This window comes from Halichoerus grypus, chromosome 15 (genome assembly GCF_964656455.1).
Source record: "Halichoerus grypus chromosome 15, mHalGry1.hap1.1, whole genome shotgun sequence".
Lineage (NCBI taxonomy): Eukaryota > Metazoa > Chordata > Mammalia > Carnivora > Phocidae > Halichoerus > Halichoerus grypus.
Genome location: NC_135726.1, coordinates 27,821,595 through 27,845,109, shown reverse-complemented (window position 1 = coordinate 27,845,109; position 23,515 = coordinate 27,821,595). Strand labels below are relative to the sequence as shown.

At 43.8% G+C, this 23,515-nt stretch overlaps 2 protein-coding genes across 3 annotated transcripts in view; both read left to right on the top strand.

Moving 5' to 3' along the window:
* LPCAT2 (lysophosphatidylcholine acyltransferase 2) overlaps positions 1-23,229 on the top strand; it is a 57,684-nt gene extending 34,455 nt beyond the window's left edge. Inside the window, exons 12-14 of one of the 2 annotated variants that reach the window (XM_036088800.2) lie at positions 15,163-15,261; positions 19,506-19,641; positions 22,897-23,229. In XM_036088800.2, coding sequence (XP_035944693.2) covers positions 15,163-15,261; positions 19,506-19,641; positions 22,897-23,081 — 420 coding nt within the window. In that variant the 3' untranslated portion in view covers positions 23,082-23,229. The remainder of the gene's footprint in view (positions 1-15,162; positions 15,262-19,505; positions 19,642-22,896) is intronic. The other variant, XM_036088801.2, reaches the window with a different exon arrangement.
* On the top strand, positions 6,524-8,399 carry CAPNS2 (calpain small subunit 2). Its single transcript, XM_036088803.2, has one exon. The coding sequence runs from the start codon at positions 7,468-7,470 to the stop codon at positions 8,218-8,220; it is 753 nt and encodes a 250-aa protein (XP_035944696.1). The 5' UTR covers positions 6,524-7,467; the 3' UTR covers positions 8,221-8,399.
* Positions 23,230-23,515: the final 286 nt, after the last annotated feature.

The window sequence follows — 23,515 nt, the reverse complement described above, 5'->3', positions numbered from 1 at the left end:
GAGAAGGCGAATTATGCAATTGTTGCCACGCCCTGGGCACATACCCACTTAACTCCCAGGGTAGGCTTGTTTTCTCAGTCTCTTTAAGTCATTTAGCTGGGGAATGTTCCATGGGAAACACAAGAAGTTCAGTAATGCCACAGTTTGTTTCTCTCGGAGTAGCTTATCTTGCTGAACTCAATGCTTAATGAGGGGTCGGGGAGGAAGGGTGAGAACGAGAAAGGGCGGGGTGTTCCTGTGGCTCTTGCAGCAGCTGTAAATTTTTGCAGCGCAGACAGTTGTCCTCAGCCTCTCTGTCTTCCCCCAAGTCTAATGAGGTTGTGTCGGGATTTGGGGGATGGGGAAAACACCTGAAGATCTCTCCACATTCCCTTACTCTTTCTTCCCATGTACATTCTTGGCTGGTCTATAAAGACTTCGTAATGGTCTTGGCTCAGTTTGTCCCTAAAAAATACACTGTCTCCTCAGCTTCTGCTGACAACCTGACATGTCCCTTCAGACTCTCGGCAGATCTGATGACAAGTAAGGTCTGACAGAAACATGGCGTCCACCATCCAAAACATGGCGTAGTTCACTAGTTTAGGATCATTTCTTTGGAGAGGTCTTATCTCTCTGAAAAAGAAAAAGGAACTTTTTCATCTTTGCATTGAATTTAGCTTCTTTATTTTTTACGAATGTATCCTGAACTCTCCGCGTCGGATGAGTTTGGATTGGTCAGATGTCCAGACGAGTCAGAGTTGAAGGCTGAGACAATAGTTTAAAACAGTGGTGTCTCGACATTTTTTATATTCATTAATTCAGTTTTAAATACTAGACTTTTTGCCAGCACTCCAGAAGGGATTGAAGTATCCTTAATGGGATTAAGAAACAACGCTGGCTAAACCGAAGTCATTATAACACAGTCATTTTTACAGTTCTAACCATGTCTCAGAATGTCCGTAAACAGCACGCCTATTCATTGTGCCCTCCCTCAGCGCCGTGTTCCTGAGCAGAGCCGCCTGCTGTCCCACCAGCAGTCTCTGATGTACCTCTAAGACAGAGTCCTCAAATACTTCAGGACGCAGCTCACTCCTGTTGCTGGCTTGACTAGGCACCACGTTATCTGCCTCTTACCCCTTACTGGTGGCAAGTCCCATCACTTCTAAATGCATCTCCTGATAGACTCAGCTTAATATTTCATCAACGCCCATCCCCACCACAGTACGCATACGCACTGGTGGCCAAGCCATATTTCAGGAGTCAGCAGACTTTTTCTGTAAAGAGCCAGATAGTAAATATTTTTTACTTCGCAGCACAATTGGTCCCAAACTTTCAGGGCAGCTTGTACAACCAAAGACAAAAGTTCATCTTATCCCACTCAGAAAGATTTCTCTGTTTACCCGCAGTCACCTAAGCCATGAAAGTGCCCTGTCCCGACTCTCAGCATGAGCAGAAAATCTGCACGCTATAGCACCCTACCTTCTCCAACAGGAAGGGGCAAGCAAAGATGCTTGTTATTGTTGGCACTCAGGATTTAAAGCTGGAACGAATACCAAGAACCAGGCAGACAGGAAAGAACTCAGGATAAAGAGATGCATTCATTCCACATAATGTGAAACAGTAATAAAAGATCTACAGAAGTTTACAATAGCCGAAAATGCTGGATTGTCAAAGTGCTAAAGTACACACACACTTTTCCTGCCTAATAGTTAAACAAAGGATGTGGTAAATGCCAGAAGAACTAAGTACCCGTTGGAAGGCTGAAAGGGGGAAAATCACGACAGTTTTCAAAATTATTTTACGTAATGGAAAGAATAACCACCTATCTAAATTTTATAGGTGATGGTCTGTTTTGCAATGTTATTGATAAAAAAGGCAATGAGCTCGTGCTAAACTATATATAGCTGAGGAGTTAGAAACCAGTCTCTCTCATTTGTAAAGACAAATAGTGTATCACTAGAAGGACCGAGGCAGGGCATCAGCAAGAGGCAGACAGAGCAGACAAGAATAAAGATTCAGAGGATCGCTTTTGAATCAGATGTGGGGTATCCTACAGATTGACAGTGGTCACTCTAAGGACTGACTGCAGTCCATCTATCAGTCCTTAAACCAGCTTTCTGTCTACAGTGGCAGAGGTGAACACTAACCAACAGTGAAGTCTTCTATCCTTTAAATTTCCAGTTCAGGTTTGATTTGTAATATAGTATTTCGTAGTTCATGTGAAAAGAACTGTTGATTGCAATCTCAGTTAATCAGGATTTGTTATGTGAAATCTATCCAGAACTTACATGAGGCAATTAACAGAAAAAGGCTATAACCTTCACTCTATGCAGTCATACGAGCTGTCCTAACTGTTTGGTGGTCCTCTGTGTCTGACCATTTCCCTGTCCATGTCTCAGGCTGGCTTAGCTCCTCCATTCAATACATTACAGTATTTTCTCTCTCCGAGTGTTGTTACATTAGAAATCTCCACTTAAGGGTGAGAATTATACGCTTTGTTTTTGGCTCCTCCATGCAGGTATACCTAGGAGATGCTTTGAAGGAACAGAAAGGAGGCTGCATGAGTTAAAGCTTAACTTCTTTTTTTTTTTATAAGCACAAGTGAGCAACACTGGCCTCCTCCATGAGCATCAGGAAGTAAAGAACAGAGCTTTGTAAAGAGCAAATTGTGTCAGACAATTTAATTTCCTCCTATGACAGAGTGACGGTCCAAGATGATAAAGAAGAAGAAATAGATATTATCTATATGGGCTCTAGAAAGGCTTTTGATTTCATCCAACATGACATCCTCATCAATAAATTAGGAAGGTCTGGTCCAGATCATGGCGCAGTTGGGTGAAAGCCCCCCTTGACAGAAAGGCTTTGCTGCAAGTGGGAGCTGTATGTCCTTCTGGGTTCAGCACCCCCACCTTGGCATTCTGTTTGGAGGAGCATAGGGTGCCACCAGGAATACTTGTGAAAACCAGACAATATGTCAAAGCGGTGATAAGGGTAAATATGTCCTTAAAAGTGGTGGAACCAGACCCAAGAAAAAGGAAGGTTAAATTAAATCAACATATAGCATGAAAACACTTGGGCCTGAGAAGGAAAAGAAACGTAAGGCAAGAATGATGCTGCTGCTACCATTTCAGAGCATGTGAGGATCTAGACTCCCCGAATTCTAGAGCTAACAGGACCTTTCGCATCCAACTGCCCACCTTCCTCATTTAGAAGGTGACCGGCCTGAGAGAAGTGACGTGCTCAAGGCTACACAGCTGGTTAGTTGCAGGACTGAGACTAGAACAGCTCGTCAGTATCCTTTTTACTTCAAACTGTCACTGTTGACCGTATATGTATATGGGCTTCTTTTTACATTTACTTTATACACATATATGGGTTCTTAGGGCATTTTTTACATATCCTATTGCTCACCCATTTCAAGCCTACGATTCAATGATTTTTTGAGTAAATTTGCCAAGTTGTGCAACCATCCCCATAAATCAGCTTGAGAACATTTCCATTACCCCACTGAGTCTCCTGGTGGCATCAAGTGTTAGTTCCCGTCACCAGCTATCTCCCAGCCCTAGGCAACCACGACAGTTTTAAGTCCTTTGGTGTGATTCTAGACCTGGTCTAGAAGAAAGACTTTCTGTCTCTGTGGATTTGCCTTTTCTGGACGTTTCATGTAACGGAATCATACAGTAGATGGTCTCGTGTGTCTGGCTTCTGTCAACTTCTCAATGTTTTTGCAGTTCATCCATGCTGGAGCATGTATCAGTAATTTGTCCTCTTTGCTTGCCAAAAGGTACTCCATTATATGGGCACATTGCATTTTGTTTATTCACCAGCTGGTGGACAGTCAGGTTGTTTCTACTGAGGCCATTATGAATAATGTGGCTAATAACATTCATGTTTCTCTGTTTACTTTTTTAAATTCAGTAACTTTTCCCCCTCGAATGGAGGCTAAATTTTCCATCAGATGTGTCCTCTTCCCCTGCTCTTTTTCCCTCCCGATCCGGACAGTAGAGTTCCCCCAGATGGCAACCAAAGTTGCTATTAATGTTCTAATAAATAGCCTCGGGGGATTCAATAGTCCAGAGAAGAAAAGGCTTGCTAATCTAATAAGAGTCTTTTATTCTAGGATGGCTTATGAGAAACTGTTAGCCAAATGCCCTCCATCTTCATAGAAAATAAATGAGAGGAATTGGATTTAAACCTCAGGGAAAACCACTTCAGCTGGGCATGAGGAGGCGTGTTTTATGTGGCAGTGGTTGCTATCAAGTTAATTTGCAATATTATAAAAACAAAGCCCATGTAATTTCCTCTGAGAGAAGCTCATATGAATGGGTTTACATCTGTCTGAGGCCAGATGGCCCTGTGATCCCCTTAAAGGAAGACAGTCCTTTTGTGGCGCTTTCTTCTGTGTGGTGAAGGAAGACGTTTGGCCTTTGGTGTTCACAGAGGCCATTTCATTGTGCCCAGGAGACTAGTTATTGGAGTCATTGTGTCATAAAACCAGTGGTTGGAAAGTTTTACACAAGCCCCTGGGCGTGGCAGAAGGAGACGTTGCTCCTGTGCCCTGAACAGAGCAGTGTCCCCAGCTACTGCTCTCTCCCAAACAATAGCTAGAACAGTCGTTCAGTTCTAGAAATTGTACAACATAATTTCACATCTCATCTCCTTTTGACTTCATATTTGAGCCTGGGTAGTCCCACTGACAGACCGATCGTCATGTGGCAGTTCAAAGCCCCTTCCAGTCTGAGTCTGTTCTGCCGATCTGCCTTTCTCCGCTGTCGTGCCCAGCAATGGCCCATCATCACATTGGGCTGTCTCTTAAAGACCACACATCCTTTAGCGCCTCTGTATTTTTACTGTGCTGTCCCTTCACGTCCCTTGTCTGTTCGGAGGACTCTGGCTTGGCCTGTAGTCGGGCCTGCACGTTATCTCTTATGTAGGTCAGTGTTCTCCTTGGCAGAATTCATCGCTCCCCTTTTGGGCACCCACAGTGCTTGATGATATAGCATACTACCTCTCCTCAGTAGCTTACCTTCCTGAGTTTTTCTTTCCTTATCACACATACTTTGTCTTTCAGAGGACTTCTATGAAACTTAAATGCCAAAGAATACTATACACAGATGTAATAGTTTAGTATTAATAGTAGAAATGTGAGAGCGCCTGGGTGGCTCAGTCGGTTAAGCGTTTGCCTTCAGCTCAGGTCATGATCCCAGGGTCCTGGGATCAAGTCTCATGTCAGGCTCCCTGCTCAGTGGGGAGCCCGCCTCTCCCTCTGCCTGCTCCCCCTGCTTGTGCTCTTTCTCTTTCTCTCTGACAAGTGGATGGATAAAATCTTAAAAAAAAAAAAAATAGAAATGTGAATATAGACATCAGGTTATAATTACAACTAGTTTTCGGTGGGTGTTCTCAGTCCTTGAGCACAGCAATCCTGATGTATTCACCTTTGTCTCCTAAATACTGAATCCAAGTTCTAATACCTAACAAATGAGATTGAATCATTATGAAGTAGGCATAATGAGATATTACCACATCGTACCCATTAGGATGGTCACTGTCAGGGAGGGAGGGAGGGAGGGAGGGAGAGAGAGAAGGAAGGGAGGGAGGGAGGGAGGGAGGGAAAGGAGGGAGAGAGGGAAGGAAGGAAGGGAGGGAGGGAGGGAGGGAGGGAGGGAGGGAGGGAGAGAGAGAAGGAAGGAAGGGAGGGAGGGAGGGAGGGAGGGAGGGAAGGGAGGGAGAGAGGGAAGGAAGGAAGGAAGGAAGGAAGGAGGGAGGGAGGGAGGGAGGGAGGGAGGGAGGAAGGAAGGAAGGAAGGAAGGAAGGAAGGAAGGAGTGTTGGCCATGCTATAGAGAAATCGGAACCCCTGTGCACTGTTGGTAGAAATATAAAATAGTATATCTACTGTGGAAAACAGTATGGTGGTTCTTCAAAAAATTAAAAACCAAATTACTGGGGCGCCTGGGAGGCTCAGTCGTTGAGCGTCTGCCTTCGGCTCAGGTCATGGTCCCAGGGTCCTGGGATCGAGCCCCACTTTGGGCTCCCTACTTCGCAGGAGGCCTGCTTCTCCCTCTCCCACTCCCCCTGCTTGTGTTCCCTCTCTCACTATGTCTCTCTCTGTCAAATAAATAAATAAAATCTAAAATAAATAAATAAATAAATAAAAATAAAAACCAAATTACTATATGATCTGGCAGTTCTGGTAGAAGCAACCCAAGCATCCACCAACAGACAAGTGGATAAACCAAATGTCTCTTATACATACAGTGGAATATTATTTAGCTTTGAAAAAGGAAATAAATCCCGACATAACATGGATGGACCTTGAACACATTATCCTAGGTGAAATAAGCCCGTCACAAAATGACAAATCCTATGCGATTTCACGGATATGAGGTCCCTCGAGCAGTCAGATTCATAGAGACAGAAAGTGGAATGGGGGTTGCCAGGGCCTAATGGGAGGAGGGAATGGGGAGTTACTGTTTAACGGGGACAGAGCTTCAGTTTGGGAAGATGAAAAAGTTTCTGGGGGTGGGCGGTGGGGGCGGTTGCAAAATAATGTGAATGTACCTAATGCCACTGAACTGAACTCTTAAAAATTGTTATGATGTTAAATTCCATGTTATGTGTATTTTACCACAGTTTTTAGAAATTTTAATTCAAATTTTAAAAACAAGACACAAAGAAGTATATACTGTATGATTCCGTTTATTTACGGCGTGGCACTCAGTTGATGGTATTCGATGTCAAGATAATGGTTACCCTTGGGAGGGAAGAGTAACTAGAAAGCAGGAGGAGGTTCTAGGGTATGGGAATATCCTATCTCTTGATCTGGCTGTTAGGATATAGGTGTGTACCGTGTGTGAACTTGTACAATTTCCTATGTGTCTGTTACACTCCAAAAATGATTCCAAAAAATGTAGATCCTTAGCCCGACAGCAGACTATCGCGTCAGAATCTCTGAGGATGGGACCTGGGGATCCTGCATCATAAAACCCTCCCTTCCAAGTTTTTCTTAAGAGCATTGGATTTGGGGAATCTTCGCTAAAGGAAAGGGACTAGGGAAATATCCTCCCCATGCCCAGGAATCCCATTCTGCGCTAACAATAAATATTCCTTAGAAAAGAAATTCTTGATATCTTTGAGTCATTTAGCTTCTCCGGTTAGGAAAATGCATGTCATCTTTCAGGAGCCAAGAAATCAGTGATGTACAGAAATGTGTATTTTAATATATTACATTTTAAAATATTATTTCTTGTAATTCGTCATACACACAATAACTCACGAATGTTTTATTGAGGCCCTCTAAAAACTGGCGGGTGCTAGGACCTAATGGAAGTCAGGCTTTCAGGAGGAGGGGACCATGGGGTGTGGTGCTATTAAGCAGGTACAGAAAAGCCAGTTCTTCCACCTGTAAGCTAATGAGGCTCCACTTCAGCTCTCTCCACACCATCTCCAAGACATCAACAGCTTTTACACTTGCTTGTTAAACCAAAAGCATGTTTCTTGCAAAGGCTTTATTGGAAGGGGCCGATCGAGGCCTTGGAGAGGCTCTTGGAGGCCTTCTTGGAGGAGGCGGTCAGAGAAGAGGAGGAGGAGGGGGAGGAAGAAATGTCGGAGGAATAGTTGGAGGAATTGTGAATTTCATCAGCAAGGCTGCAGGAGCTCAGTACACCCCAGAACCACCTCCCACTCAGCAGCATTTCACCAACGTGGAGGCCAATGAAACGGAGGAAGTTCGTCGGTTTCGGCAACAGTTTGCCCAGCTGGCGGGACCAGACATGGAGGTGGGTGCCACTGACCTAAGGAATATTCTCAACAAAGTCCTTTCTAAGCACAAGGACCTGAAGACTGACGGCTTTAGCCTTGACACCTGCCGGAGCATTGTGTCTGTGATGGACAGTGACACGACCGGCAAGCTGGGCTTCGAAGAATTTAAGTACCTCTGGAACAACATCAGGAAGTGGCAGTGCGTTTATAAGCAATATGACAGGGAGCAGTCTGGGTCCCTGGGAAGTTCTCAGCTGCTCGGGGCTCTGCAGGCAGCGGGTTTCCAGCTAAATGAACAACTTTACCAAATGATCGTCCGCCGATATGCCGATGAGGATGGCAGCATGGATTTCAACAGTTTCATCAGCTGCCTGGTCCGCCTGGATGGCATGTTCCGTGCCTTCAGATCCCTGGATAGAGATGCAGATGGCCTTGTTCGAGTGTCCCTCCAGGAATGGCTGCAGCTGACCATGTATTCCTGAAGCCAGCGCCCTCCCCAAGGACAGGACTCCTGAAAGCCTCGCCACGCAGTCCTCACTGTGGCTGATACCCTGTCCCAGAGCTGTCATTTCCGGCGAGCTCGTACACCTCCCTGCATGCTTCTGAACTGGGGCTGCCTTTTAGCGCCTAATTAAAACAGATTTTTTTTTTTAATGAAAAATGTTCTGAGTGGTTTGTATGTCAGCTCTTTGAGATACTGGATGTATATGAACATATATATGTGATGGGGGGGGCATGGGGCAGAGCCTCCGTGGAGTAGATTTTAATAGGGCATTGCTTATTTGGTGAGTGAATTCCAAAGAACAGGAAATTTGTTGTTATTGAGAATGAAATCTTGAAAAAACCCTGGAAAGCCCTCAAGAGATCTATTTTTCCCTTTAAAAAGGTGAGGAGGAGGGAAGTTCAGAATCTGTTTTTCTCTTAATTTCACATCTGGTCTTTCCATTATATAAAAAGAAAGAAAGAGAGAGAGAGAAAGAGAAAGAGAGAAAAGAAAGAAAGAAAAAGAAAGAAAGAAAAAGAAAGAAAGAAAGAAAGAAAGAAAGAAAGAAAGAAAAAAGAAAGAAAAAGGAAGGAAGGAAGGAAGAAAGAAAAAGAAAAGAAAGAAAGAAAGTGTTTTCCTAGAAACCTATTTAACTGTATAGAAAAAGGTTCAGAAATGAGAAAAGAAGCAATTTCATGTAAGGGAAGTATATATATATATATATATGTTTTTAATGGTGGAGCAACAGTCTAAAATTCCAGAATTGTTTAGTCCTGTTTCTCTAGTCAAATAAGCATGCAGCAAATTTATTTTGTTTTGATATATCTGTAAAGAGGGTCAGGGCATTGGGGAATGAAGGGTGGGCCCGTAGTCCAAAATGTCACTCTCAATCATTCTTACATGTGCTTCATACAAAATCAGGCATGCCCAGCGCATGTTGGCCGGCTCTTGTCATGTCTTGCCCTGCCTCAGAGCTAGGAATGTTGTGTTGTTGTTCCTCTTGGAAAACTGCAGACAGAGGAAACGTAAGCAAAGAAGGGGGGGGGGGGGAAGGGAAAAGCACACAGTCATCAGTTATTTGGTATATAAAGGAATATAGAGATATATAAAGATATATAAATATTGTTGACTGTTACAGTGGTTCTCAGTCCGGAGTGCGATTCAGAATCACAGGGAGAGCTCCTTAGGAATATTGACAACCGAGTCCCACTCCAAATGTGTTGAAGAAGAATCTTTAGAGACGGGGCCTGGAAATGAGCATTTTTAAAGCTCCCCAGGTAATTCCAATAAGCAGCCAAGGTCACCAGCCAGGGCAGTCGACCCCTTCTTGTGTATGGCCCGTGGTTTGGCTCTATCGGGCAGAATCCAGAATCCTGCGGGAAGAAGACTCAGCCAGAAGGGCTGCATATGCAAGCGCTCAGTCTCCCCACACCCGCCCCCAGCCTGCTATTTAATTGGTTCCCATCCCTCCTGCTTCTCTTTCAGTGCATTCCCTCTCTCTCCAAGGGCTACTTTAGGGGGTCCTCCCGAGTTTGAAGATAAATTCTTCCTTCCTCTTTTGACTCATTTAGAGGAAAGTTTAACTATGGAACTGGTCTAACTCTCCTGTTAACAGCCCACAGCTGCAGGTGAGAAATCCCCAGTGAAAATTAGGAGAGGTTGGCGTTTGGCCTCTGCGCTCACCATCGTCAACATCATATAATATTTATGAAACACCATGTGCGTATAATTCTGCACGGAGCCAAGCATAGAGACCACATCCACCTTCCTCTAGGGACCTGTAAATGTAAGCTTGCTCTGGTGGGCTTCTTAGCCAGGTATGGTCATATCAGAATGAGGCTCCTGCTAGCAACCACACATTAATATCAGGATCCCCATTTTAGAATCAGCCCATTCATATGTCCGGCATGAGCGTAGGCATCTAGCCAAGAAAGGGGAAAGCAGCAAAGATGCCTTGTGAGGTCTCAGAATATTAGGTTTATTATTCCACAGGATGGTTGTAGAAAGGGCAACCGAGCCTTACCCTTGTTTTTGTCAGTTCATTCTAAATATTTATGAAAGTCAAGATGGTCACCTCATGCTGGGGTGGTATTAAGTATTTTTCTTCCTCCTCGGGTCAAAGGATTATCTGCTCTTACGATTCTCTTCCTGCCCGCATAGGGCAAAACATCCTGAAGTTACCTACATGTCTCTTCTGTTCTCTTCTGAATTTGTATAAAATTTGTACAGGTAACCCCAGTCACTAGTGGAGACACTAGAAAATCCAGTCTAAACTCTGGACTTTGTTAAGTACTCAAAACTTTGGCATCGCGTAGAACCGAGAGCCTGACGAATGATTGAATTTCTTAATTTTTATTCAATAGTTGACATTTTAAAGGCACATTTTCAGTGGAAGAGGGAGTATTTACCTGATGATTTTTTTTTTTTTTTTTGCCATTTCTACATGGAAGCCTCCTTATAGGCTGAGACAAAGGTCTTTGATTCATATCATTCCATCCTGTGATTTTTCAATTTCTAACATTAAGCAATACAATTGATGTACTAAGTTGAAAATTATACTCAGTGATTTTAAAAAGCATGTGAAGTTGTACCACCTACATTTTTAAATTTCAAAATATCCCATATGATTTTGAAAAACACCTTTATCTTAATATAATCCACTGGATTCTGTAACCTGTAACAGCAGGAAAAAGAGCGTAGGTCTGTACTTATGCATGTATGCTCTGTACCTAAGAAAAGCAGACCTCCAAGAATATTCCAAATGTGTACATCATCTTAAAGGTCACATTTTAAATATCTTGAGTACTAGTTCATGTGTTCTTAAGAACTGATTTTTTTTTAAAGTTAGAGATTTCATCAGTAATATTACACAACTAACCCATACTGGAGCCTTAAAAAATATTCATGGATGCACCTGCAGGGCCCTGATATTTAACACGTCTGTTGATCTTGAGGTGCTTTAAGAATTACTTCTTAAAAGTGTCTGTGTTTAATGCTAAGTGGGTTAAAGCAATTTAATTCCAAGAAAATTGGTAATACAATTATGTATGTGGGTAGAAATAGGCTCTTAATCAGAATATTCGAGTAAACAGAATACCTCTTCCCAGACTCCTCTGGAAAACTGAGAATTAACTGTATTTTAATAATAATACTCCTTTGGATTTGTACAGTTATCCGCAAAGACTCAAAGCCTTTTTCTGTTGGCTGCTGCCTAGTAGGTTCTGTTTTTATGTAAACATTTCTAAATTGTTTTGATGGCATTGATTATCTCTCATTTGCAGGGATGATATCAATTATAACACACCAAAGACAATATAGTCCTTATCCTTGGGAGTTTTCCATCTCAAAATGTATTCAGAACCACATCCTTAAATGTTGCCGGACTTTAAAGGTTGTAAAACGTATCTGATTCAGTAGGGATAAAAATGTTGACTAAATCCGACTAGGAAAAGCCTCAGGGAACGGCTACTTGAGAATCAGACACAGGAACACCACCATTTGTTCCTTCTGGAATTTTAAATGGACCGTGTCTAAACATGTGGTCTGGCTTCCCACTGGTCCGAGAAGCCAGTGCTGTGTGGGGATGGCAAGGCGCTGGGACGCCGGGACATCATGGTGACCCCTAGCCTTCACTTCCATGCTTTTCTGATCCTGCTGACCACCAGGGAAGGGACGGGGCCCGCCATCTAGGGTTTCAGCCAGGCTCAGTCACCCCTTCTCCTTGCAGTGACCCAATACAAATCCGTAGTTCCTACTCTGGGCTATCCTGGCCTCCAGATTAGGACAGATTATGGAGGGATTAGAGTCTCCAGAAAGCTGGGCTCCTCCTTTGAAATGTGGCCCTGAAATATTTCCAAGTCTAGATTTTTTTTTAAGTTTATAATTCTTCCTGAGAAGTTCAATAGGTTTTTAAAGAAAAGAAACACAGATTTGAAGGATAATTTTTATCATGGAATTTATTTGAAATTAAAAAACTAAAGAAGTGTGTTTTGTTGTATACTTTGTAATTGTCTGTTTTTGAATTTATTTTATTAAGCTACTTTAATTTGAATGATTTAGAGTCCAATTACCTGAATTTTCATTGGAGTTAGTGGTAATAGCAAGTTTTGTGACCTCAAGTAAAGCTTATGTCTCATTATTTTATTTAAAATCAATTAACATAGGGGCGCCTAGGTGGCTCAGTCGTTAAATGTCTGCCTTCGGCTCAGGTCATGATCCCAGGGTCCTGGGATCGAGCCCCGCATCGGGCTCCCTGCTCAGCAGGAAGTCTGCTCCTTCCTTTCTCACTCCCCCTGCTGTGTTCCCTCTCTCGCTGTCTCTCTCTCTCTAATAAATAAATAAAATCTTAAAAAAATAAAATAAAATAAATTAACATATAGTGTATTATTAGTTTCAAAAGTAGCGTTTAGTCATCGGTTACATATAACACCCTATGCTCATTACATCACATGCCCTCCTTAATGCTCATCACCCAATTACCCCATACCCCTCCCCACACCCCCTCCGGCAGCCCTCAGTTTGTTCCCTATAGTTAAGAGTCTCTTATGGTTTGTCTCCCTCTCTGATTTCGTCTTGTTCTATTTTTCTCTACCTTCCCCTGTGTTCATCTGTTTTGTTTCTTAAATTCCACATATATGTATATACATACACACCACATCTTCTTTATCCATTAATCTGCCGATGGACATCTGGGCTCTTCCCACGGTTAGGCTATTGTGGACATTGCTGCTACAAACATTGGGGTGCAGGTGCCCCTTCAGATCACTATGTTTGTATCCTTTGGATTAATACCTAGCAGTGCAATTGCTGGGTCATAGGGTTCTCATTTTTTTTTTTATTAGTCAAAATGAATTAGTTGAATGGATTATTTCTAAGATTCCTTACAGTTCGAAGTTTTATTATTCTGAATTTGGAACCTTAACAATGTGTTATTTTATTGATCCAATAATAAAATACCTGAGAATAATTTCCATGCTGCTTTTCTCCCCTTCACATTACTAAGATGAAAACTTACATATAATTTCTCATGTGATTATCAAGGGTCTGCTTCTTTTTGTCAGCCAAAACCATTCAGAGATAAGACTGTTAATGAATATTAGAGGTCCAGAATATTACCTTGTTTTGTGAATAGTGGTAACATGAAGGGTCCTTTACATTTATCTTTCTCCATCTGCAAAATGAGTTATGATGCTTGACCTCTGTTATACATAGAGTTCAGTGGTATAGATAAAAATTGGATGCCTCACAATAAAGAGACAACATAAATTCAAAAGAGTATTTCCAGTCATACAATCTATGATTATACCTTCATTGTCCATTGACCATTCTTCTATCTCTTCTTCAGACCTTCCATTCAAGACTTCTGTGTTGCTTCATAGAGAAAGCCAATTGAGGAACAAATGTACCTATAGTGGGCAATAGGTCTATGGTTCAGTAAACTGCTCAGCCTCTAAGGCTAATGAACAACGGCCCTCTATGGTGTGTAAGGAAATGAATGATGGTGACACAAGAAGGAAATGATGTCACTTAGAACTCCACCATCTCTGGGGCACCTGGGTGGCTCAGTCAGTTAAGCGGCTGCCTTCAGCTCAGGTCATGATCCCGGAGTCCTGGGATCGAGTCCCGCATCCGGCTCCTTGCTCAGCAGGGAGCCTGCTTCTCCCCTGCCTGCCATTCCCCCTGCTTGGGCTTGCTCTCTGTCTCTCTCTCTCACTTTCTCTGTGTCAAATAAATAAATAAAATCTTTAAAAAAAAAAAAAGAACTCCACCATCTCTGAAATTTCCGGGGTGATGAAAATGCTGTAGCTATTGATTGTGGTGGTGGTTACCCTGGCATATACATTTGTCGAAAGAAATTAACTGTACACTTAAAATGGGTGCTTTTCATTGGATGTGAATGATACATTTTTTTTTTAAAAAAAGATCAGCTTTTTTTCCAAAAAAGTGGTTCAAGAAAAGGAAGAGGGGCGCCTGGGTGGCTCAGTGGGTTAAGCATCTGACCCTTTCGGCTCAAGAGATATAGACCCTCAGTCACAGTTAAAGATTACACTCTTATTGACGCCAAACATCATTTGTTCATCTGTCAAGTACTGCGCTAGCTTTGTTGTTCCTAGTTCACACTTTACCTGGAAATTCATCACTTGAAGATTTGGCTGCCAAAATGCTTCTAACACCTGGGATATTATCATCATAGGGCTTGTTTGCAGTTCTCTTTCCTTCTCCCCACTTCGTCCCTCCGGGTTCTGTCTAGGTGAGTAGTTCATGTGTAGGAAACCCTGCATTCAGTCGGCCTGGCTTAGAATTATCAATGCCTTCTTTTCTGCTGCCATCATGAAATACCTCCTGAGGTATATAGATACTCATATCATACTAGTTAGACGCTTAGAAGTTCAGGATCTCCTGGGGCCTCCCGTCATCTAACCTGACACAGCTCAGGTTCACTCCCTGGCTCCTGGTTTGTTACAGAGAAAACCTGCAAAGAAGAAAGAATCTGCTACCACTGCCTCAGTTTGCCCTTTCCCCTCCCTTCCACTGTCTGCATGTAGGGGGTTGCTTAGTGACCCTGGTCCCCCTTTAGTGACCTGTTGGTGTTGTCCATCATGGCGGGGCCACCACCAAGATTCTAGATCCTGCCTCGTAGAGAGGCTTCCACCAGGGCTGAGCTCAAGAACCCATGCTGGGTGCCACGGAGCCACTAAATGGCCTCAGTGATTCAATGTTTATATTCATTATTAAACAGAAATATATTTTTCTTCCTTCTGAATTGGGAATGGGTGGACCCCTTGCTTGCTGTTCCCTCTCAGTGCAAAGTTTTTTCCAAACAGGCTCAATGCGTGATGACACCGAGCTGTGTGACCTGCCTGGATTTCACCTTTGGGGCTGTGATTAATAGTAATTCAACTAGTGGGCCTGCTCATTGATCTCTCCCCTCCTGTCACAGAACCGTGATGGTAGTATCGACTTCCGCGAGTATGTGATCGGCCTGGCTGTCTTGTGCAACCCTGCCAACACAGAGGACATCATCCAGGTGGCATTTAAGGTACTGTCAGCCCCACTGCAAGCCTCTTGGTCTGCCTCGTGAACAAGTGTTGACTCGAAGCATATTATTTGAAAATCAGTGAGATCTGTTACATGAGTTTATAGATCTGCCGCGACGTGTACGCGGAGGTAATGTGATTAAGACAACTGCCCCCGAGAATAAAGAAAACACCAGCATCCAGTTAAGCACAAGGGAAGTCTTTGGGAGCAGCCCCGTTAAGAGCATCAAGACTGAAGAGAAGGTGATTTCACAAATTAGCTTTAAAAATGATTTCTTTACAGCATCTCCATTTCGAAGCCCCAAAGTGCAGTTCATAAATAAACACCACCTGTCACCAGTCATTCTCATTCACCATCTGGAAAGTTCCCATCTATCCCGATTTTCTCACTCCAAGTGCCAGAGGTATTTTAAGTGCTCGTTTCCGGATGGAATTTATGTTGTTGTGGTGGGGTCAGGTGAGCATCATGATACACGTCCCAAGTCCCCACCCTGCATGTGTTCCTGTAGTGTCACGTATATTTCCACAGCGACATTGAGGAAGGAGGTGTGCCGATGAATAACACCCCATCCCCAGCAGGACGTGGTGGAGGTCTGAGCTGTGAGGACTCAGACTCCATTTATCACGTCCATGCCCAAGAAGAGGGGGAAGAATACACTCCCAGAGTGTGTTTTTCATTTTCCTGAGATAAAAGCTGCTTCATCTAATTAGTATTTAAGGAGGGTGTTCACTTCCAGTCCTAAGGTGGTGTAGTCTGCTCTCCAGTGAAACAAAAACTTGATTTCCCTGCTTGTCCTTTTACCGAGCTATGTATACTGACTCATCCCAGCTTGGCGGTCTCTCTGCTTCCGTCTGCCATGACAACCGAGGACCTTCTCTCTTCCTGTTTCCTACTCTCCTCTTTTCCTGGTTTCTGAGAAGAATATCCCACTGTGATTCCGACAGGCTTTCTTTCCCCTCTATCATCCAGAAAGACGCTCTTTCTCCAAGAGTCCTTTCTCACGTTTTATAGGCCACCAGGGCAAGCCTCAGGAATGTTCGTGCGTTCTGTCATTGACAGAGAAGTCCCCAAGCTTTCTTTTTTATTTCAGATTGGTTTAAACTGAGTTAACTGCAAGGCCTATAAGGAACCTAAGTGGTTGATGCTTAGCAGATGGTCATAAGGCAAGGGCCAGAACTTTTTCCAAGTTTAAAACATTTGGCTTTTACAAACTTATTCATCATAAAACCTAAAATTATACACATAGCTAACTTATTCCAATCCAGATATTTCTGTTTCTGTTTTGGGATTGTATACGTAATTATAAGTTGAGCTGAGCAAATGGTCAGTTTGGGTTTACTGATGAAAGACCTGATAGAAAATTTGGCCCTCGATCGCAGTAATTATTGTTTTTAAAGACGTCGTGAGATTTTTCTCTAGCCTAGACCTTGGTTTGGTGTGGGGGAGGGAAGCAAGGAGGACCTAAAACTATACTTAGCCCTTTTTCCAGTAAGACAAGGGTCATGCTTTACATTGCTTATTTTTTCCACATTCTTTTTCAGGGGTGTTTGGTGTTTTTGAAAATACTTTGGCACACTTGTATTTTTCATGTAGTTGTGTCCTTTTATATGCACAGGACCCTGTCAATTCCTTTTATCTGGGAAGCACTTCACAGTGAACTCCCCATCCTTGAGCCCATTTCGTCCTCACAGAGAACTGTGGAGGTAGAGGATTAGCCAGAGTTCTTCAGCCATGCAAGAAATTTGTTGCAACCCCGGGGAGGGGGCTCCAGGGTAGACTCAGAGGCAGCGAGTCCACAGGCCCCCGCTGCAGAGACTGCTCTGCAGTGAGTGTGAGCCCCTCCACCTCTGCCCTCAGTCACCTCCAGGAAGGGTCCAGAGCCTTGAGCCACGTGCTTGCTGGAAAGACAGGACGTTTGGGCTGAGACTCCCACCGTATTCCATGCAATGGACAGATATCATTCCCCCAAGGGAAACCGGGCTGTTGAGCTTCCTACCAGAGCCCAGAGCATGGGATTTACCTCAGGTCTGGGAACTCTGTAGCTGAGAGACTATTGGGAGTGATGAGTAATGGAGGGAAAGTGAGCGTTTCCGTGAGGGGAACAGTCTGGGGTAGTCAGGACGAGGCCAGATGGAGAGAAAGTAGAAGCACCCAGTATGGACACGGGAAGGGAATTTCCACAGAATCGAGAGCCACCAGAGCACCAAACGTGACAGACGGATTGCCAAGGATCGTGTCGGAATGGAAGGCCTCGGGAGAAAGCTTAGCGCCTGTGAGGAGCGGGGTGGGGTGGGATCTCTCGGCAGTTACTGTTGGAAGTCCAGGGCCCATAGCGAGCCCTGGGCTGCAGTTCGTGCAAACAAATGCTGAGTCACTTTTCACTCTGGGGCTGTCTTCTCCCTCACTTGGGGCCTGAGGGACAGAAAATGGGCAAGTGCCTGCTTTCTCACCTGGGGCAGCGAATCAACGTCAAGTGCTAGTGTTTTCTCCAACCCTGATGAACAGTTCAAACACTAGTCAGTTTGTGCTTGTGGTTCTTTTCGTGATGATCACACCTTCTCTAATGCTTCTGGTTTTCTGGCTTTGGTCGTGTGTTTGGTCAGAAGGAGAGGCCTGGACGGCAGGCGCTCTCATGTGGCCTGCCTGGATTTGGATGCGGCTGTACCCCCGGCCAGTTGTGTGACCTCGGGAAAGGGCCCTAACTGTCTCATGCCTCAGCTTTCCCACCGAAGGCACCTGCCTGGCGTAAGACTGTTGTGAGGGTGTAATCGGTTAATACAAGGAAAGTGACTTGAACACTTTTGGTCGGGGCCTGCAGGGAATCAGTGCTTGCATCATTTAAAAACATTAGTGCCCAGGAGAAGATTTTGAATTTGGGATATTAATTATCTAACAACTATCACTGTTTTGCTGCTTGACTTTCAATCCGTCCCACCTACCGCCTTTTCCTTTCGGCCTATAAACATGTTCAGACTCTCCCTTCCTAAAGACAGCCTCCTTTTGTGCTTGGCCGATGCCCCATTTCCCTCCTTCCTGTTATTCCAGGAGCCCATGCTGGTTGTCTCCACCGCTCACCTCTTCGTTCCTGGCTTTCCATGACCACCTGGGAAGTGGCTCCCTGAAGCCGTGTTTCCCAAAGGCATCCGGATCTCCTAACTGCCAAACCCAGCCACCCTCTTTGCTTCTCGCCTGGCCTCGCTCTGATGTTTTACTCAGTGGGCCGCTACCACCCTCAGAGTGTCTCCCTCTTTCCAGAAAGCCCTCCTGAGCTCCCAGTGGCACGCTCCTCGTTTCCGGTTCTCTCTGAGGACTTCTGAGTCCTTTTTTTGCCAGCTCCTCTTCCCTGCATGCACTTGAACTCTTGCTGCTCCCCGGGCTTTGCATCACTTTCTGCATTCTCTGCAGATAAGCCCCAACCCCCGCAGAGTTGGCGGTTCTTACCAGAAGTCATGGCTCGAGCCTCGACCACTCTCCTGAGCTGAGGTACTGCATCTCGTAACTCCCCCGGCACCTCTGATTCATGTCTAACCTCTCCAGGTCCAGCTTTTGATCTCCCCCTCTGGGGAATGGACCCCACTTTCCCCCAGGTGCCCAGCGCCTCAGCCCACTCTTCCGTCCTTCTTGCCATCCCCACAGGGCCCTGCCTTCGCTTCCTTGTAAATTCTGCCCCTTCCTGTCCTTCTTGCTTCTCCACCCCACACTCTTCATTGCTTTTCCCGCCTCTAGACTTTCCAACCTTCTGACTCTAATCCATCTCCACACTCTCAATTCCCATATGATCACACCACATCCCCCACTGTCATAACCCCACAGGGTGAGGTGAGGCGTCCTACAGCCTTCATGGCGTGATTCCTGCTTGTCCGTCCGTCACCTGGTCTGAGCCCCCAGCAAACACTACCAGTCCTCGTCTGTCCCAGGAGTATCCCTTTGTGTTCTAAGACCCAACTCAACCTGTCAAACGGGTAAAGCTTTCCCTGACCTCTCCCATAGGATTCATCTTGCTCTCCACGGGGCTCCCACGCCCTTTGGTCTTACTCTTGTTGTAGCCCGTGCTTTCCTTCTGTCTCGTCCCACGACCAAGCCAGGTGTCGTGAGGGCAGCAGAGACCATTCTTCCTTCAGATACATCTCCCTCACCCCGGCACAATAGTTGTGTGAATTACTAGAGTTTATTTTCCGAGATTATTCCGTACCACTGTTGCCCTGCTGGCACCCAACCTTATATTTTATTTTCTCTTCCCTTCAGCTCTTTGATGTTGATGAGGATGGCTACATAACAGAGGAAGAGTTTACCACCATTTTGCAGGCCGCCCTTGGGGTGCCCGACCTGGATGTTTCTGGTCTCTTCAAGGAGATAGCCCAGGGGGATTCTGTTTCCTATGGTGAGTAGGCAGTTTGGTTTCTGCTTTAGTTGACCAGGAGGGCAAGCCGACTACAGATGGACCGTCAGGCGGGAGTGTGGTTTCCCTCCACTAATTGTATTAACAATAGAAATAACAGGAATGATGATGATGACAGGAATAATAGCAGTAGTGGGATAAGAGAGACTAATTACTGAGGACATATATGCTAAGTACTCTCCTAAGCATTTTTAAATAAATCTTTACAGCAAGCCTATTTCATCAGCACTCTTAATATTATTTTATTGAATTTATGGAATTTAACTTACCTGAGGTCATCAGCTAGAGAATGTCAGAGCCAGGACTCAAAAACCAAGAGAGTCTGGTTTTGGAGCCTGGACCTCTGCCCTCCCCACTTTCTCTCTCATCTGCTACCCTTCCTGGAAGGGTCTTTTCCTTTCTGCTGTCACTTTGGCCAAGCAAAACTGAGCAAGTTAACTAAAGTGGTTGTAACTCTGCTAGAGGGATACAGACTGGGGTTCCAGCAGTGACCACAGCAGCTAAACCATGTGTCATCACGTTTGCCGTTAGCAGCTTAGGAAAGCTTTCGTGTGGGCTCATTTTCTCCTGTCCCTTGGATGGCACCCCTGTGAGGTCAGGACCAGCGTGGCGGAAGAAGACCCCACGGTCAAATGGCAGGTCCATCCATCAGGGACCAAGCTTTCTCCGGATGGCCTGAGTCCACACATCAAAACAAGTCCCACATCAGTTTCCTTGTATCTCCTAGTACAGTCGTTGAGAAAAATCACACCTGAGTGGAGAGGCCTAGGTGACGGTTTCCCTGTCTTAGCTTTGATGTGGTCATTCACGTCAGGTTGGCTTCTCTTCCCCCAGCCTTTTCCCCCTTGCAGGCTGCAGGGGGATTCCTCTGGAATGCCTCTTTCCTCATGGTGTTCAGAGAGTTTCAGCTGTTAACTTTCATGGGAGAGGAGAATTAGATCACATACTTCTCTTACTCTCTGTTTTTAATTACTATCATTCTGCCTGCCCTTTATTCTATTTTAGGTAATTAAATGCCTAGGGCACTTACTTTATTGAGTTCATGGAAGGAAGGAAGGGAGGGAGGGAGGGAGGGAGGGAGGGAAAATGGCAAGTACATACTGAGATAAAATATATGAGTCATAAACCCCATGTGTACTAAGTCTCTGAACATTTTCCTTTCACAAGTAAGACTCTTTATTGCTCTGAGCTGCCAAATTTGGAACAATTATTTGGAGTAACTATTTCAGTGGAAATTATACCACAAATGATTTGTTAGGTAGTCATAACTTTACCTGTCCATTTAAACAAATTTTTAGGGAAATCTGCTTTGTTTTTTGGAGTTCAATCTTTTTATTTTTAGAATACACAAGATATTTCCCTTTCCCCGATATTATGCCAGTTTCCTTTTTTGCAGAATGTTGGGAGGTATTTAAGTGTGATTTTATAAAAGAATAAATATTGAAATGTATCATAATGTGACTATCCAAATTGTTTTCCTTCTGTTTTCCATTTAGCCAAATTAACTGATTTCCACAATTCCACAGATTAGCCAGTTCACAGAACTTCTTCTAGAAATGAGTTACCTTTTTTTTTTTTTTTTTTTGGAAATGAATTACTTCTTAATGGCACTGACATCCCCAAAAAAGACAGAAACCTCGATCTTTTGAACAGATCACAAGTCTTGAAAGACAGACCTTGGTTTCAGCAGATCAACTCTCATGTCTACTTTCCATAAAAGTCACTTAAGTCCTCTGTGCCTCCATCGCTGAGACAGACTCATGCAGATGAACCTTTATTTTGGATGTTAAGAAAAAATACCTAAAGACCATGTTAATAGCTTGCCTGATTTGGAAACATAAAATGGTCAATTGATGCAAAATAATGTTGCAGTTGCCAAGAATGATTTGGGCTCGGTCCAATGGCTTCCTCGTCCCTGACACCTGTTTCTGTCTTCAAGAGTTGTTAGTCTAACGTAGACTCTGGGTTATCAGAGGATTTAAAAAAAACAAATAGAGAACATGGGGCTAAAAATCCTTTTCTTATAGAGCCAGATAGGTTGCAGATTCAAAGTCTAGGCTCCTTTTGCTATGTAAGTGCAACAAAGTTTTCTCCATCCGAACAGAAGAGGAGAGAGGGATTTCAGAGTGGAGGAGCAGTACATTTCAGAAACTCCGGGTTATCGGAGGCTTAGCGTCCAAACTCTGCTGGTTAACTCAGTTAGCCTTCTGTGTCTTTACCTCAGTTCCTAAATCCGAAACACCCAAGATAGAAAGAGGCCCACTACTCCGAAGTCTTGGGACATGATTATGATATATTGTACCCTCTACTTGCCTTTATTGGTCATAAGTCGGGGCTCAGCTTTTCAAGACTGTGTGTTTGTATACCAGAATTAAGGGTTGAAATCGTTTTAAAAAAAACAGTAATAGAAAGTCATGGGCAATAGCATTTTTAAAACATTTTGTATTATAAAAACTAACAGCAATACAGAAGACTGAATGAAACATAAACGTAGAGCGTAACAAGGTTTCCTAAAGTGAGCGGTGGTGTTACGACTGCTCAGGCCAAGAAATAGAGCTTTTCAAGAACTCTGGAAACCCCTGTGCGCCCTTTCCCAGTGACAGCCCCTTCCTCTCTCCTAAAGGGGGGGCATGGCTGCCCTGACTCTAAAAGGAATACTCTACCTTGCTTTACTTTTTAGCATGTCACCACAAAATATTTAAATATTATGTGTGAGTTTTGCCTGAGTTTTTGAACTTCATATAATGGACTCCTACAGTGTACGTTGTTTTGTATCTGGCTGTTTTCATTCAACATTATGGCTTTAAGATTCGTCCACAGTGTTACAACACAGCTGTTCCTTCATCTTCATTGCTATGGAGCCGTAATGTCCCACCAAAATGCTGCAAGTCTCCATTTCTGCTGTTGACACACACCTGAGTGGTTTCCGTTTCTCACCTGTCATAAGTAATGTGGCTGTGAACATTCTCAGGCATGTCCCCCAGAACACAGCAGGCCCACGTGTCTCCAGGTTATACACTTCGGAATAGAGTTAATGGGTCACGGAGTATGTGAATCCTCAGCTTTACTAGATAATGGAAAAACCACCTTGCAAAGTGGCTGGACAATTTCTAAGAGTGGAGTAAGAGGCTTTGGCGATAATTGTATTATTAAAGTCATATAGGAATTTGTATCATGCCAAAAGAAGATTCGCCTCCATTTACTGGATTTTGTTTGTTTGTTTTTTCCCCCTTTTAGAGGAATTTAAAAGTTTTGCCCTAAAGCATCCAGAATATGCTAAAATATTTACGACCTACCTAGACCTCCAGACGTGCCATGTGTTCTCATTACCAAATGAAGTCCAGCCAGCTCCCCTGGTCGCCAGTAACAAAGTCAGCCCTGAAAATCATGACGAGAGTACCTCAGACAAAAAAGATGACTGAAAGCAAATATTCGCAATAAGGGAAGGCTTTTACCTGAAATTGCAAAAGGATTTGTTGATAGTTGTTTTCAAAATGATTTCTGAGTAATGATGATGTTTAAAATGGAGAGCTTTTTTTAAAATAAAAATAATAGATCTTCTTATTAAAATGCTTTTATCCACATATGTATATTATTAAGTGATATTCCCTTTCTTTGATGTTATATTGTGCTGTACCGATTAGTTTCCTGGTGATAAATATGTTTTTATGGATTTTCCAGTTTAATTTGCAAATGCAAATGAATGAAATGGTCTCACTTATTTACCGATGAGCATTAATCAATGCTGCAAAGAGTTTTAAAAAGTGCAAACACTTTTTAATCTACTTCCCTCTAAAGACGTGAAGTAATAGTGTTATCTCGAATCCCTTCCCATTCGGGAAGTAAGAACATTGCA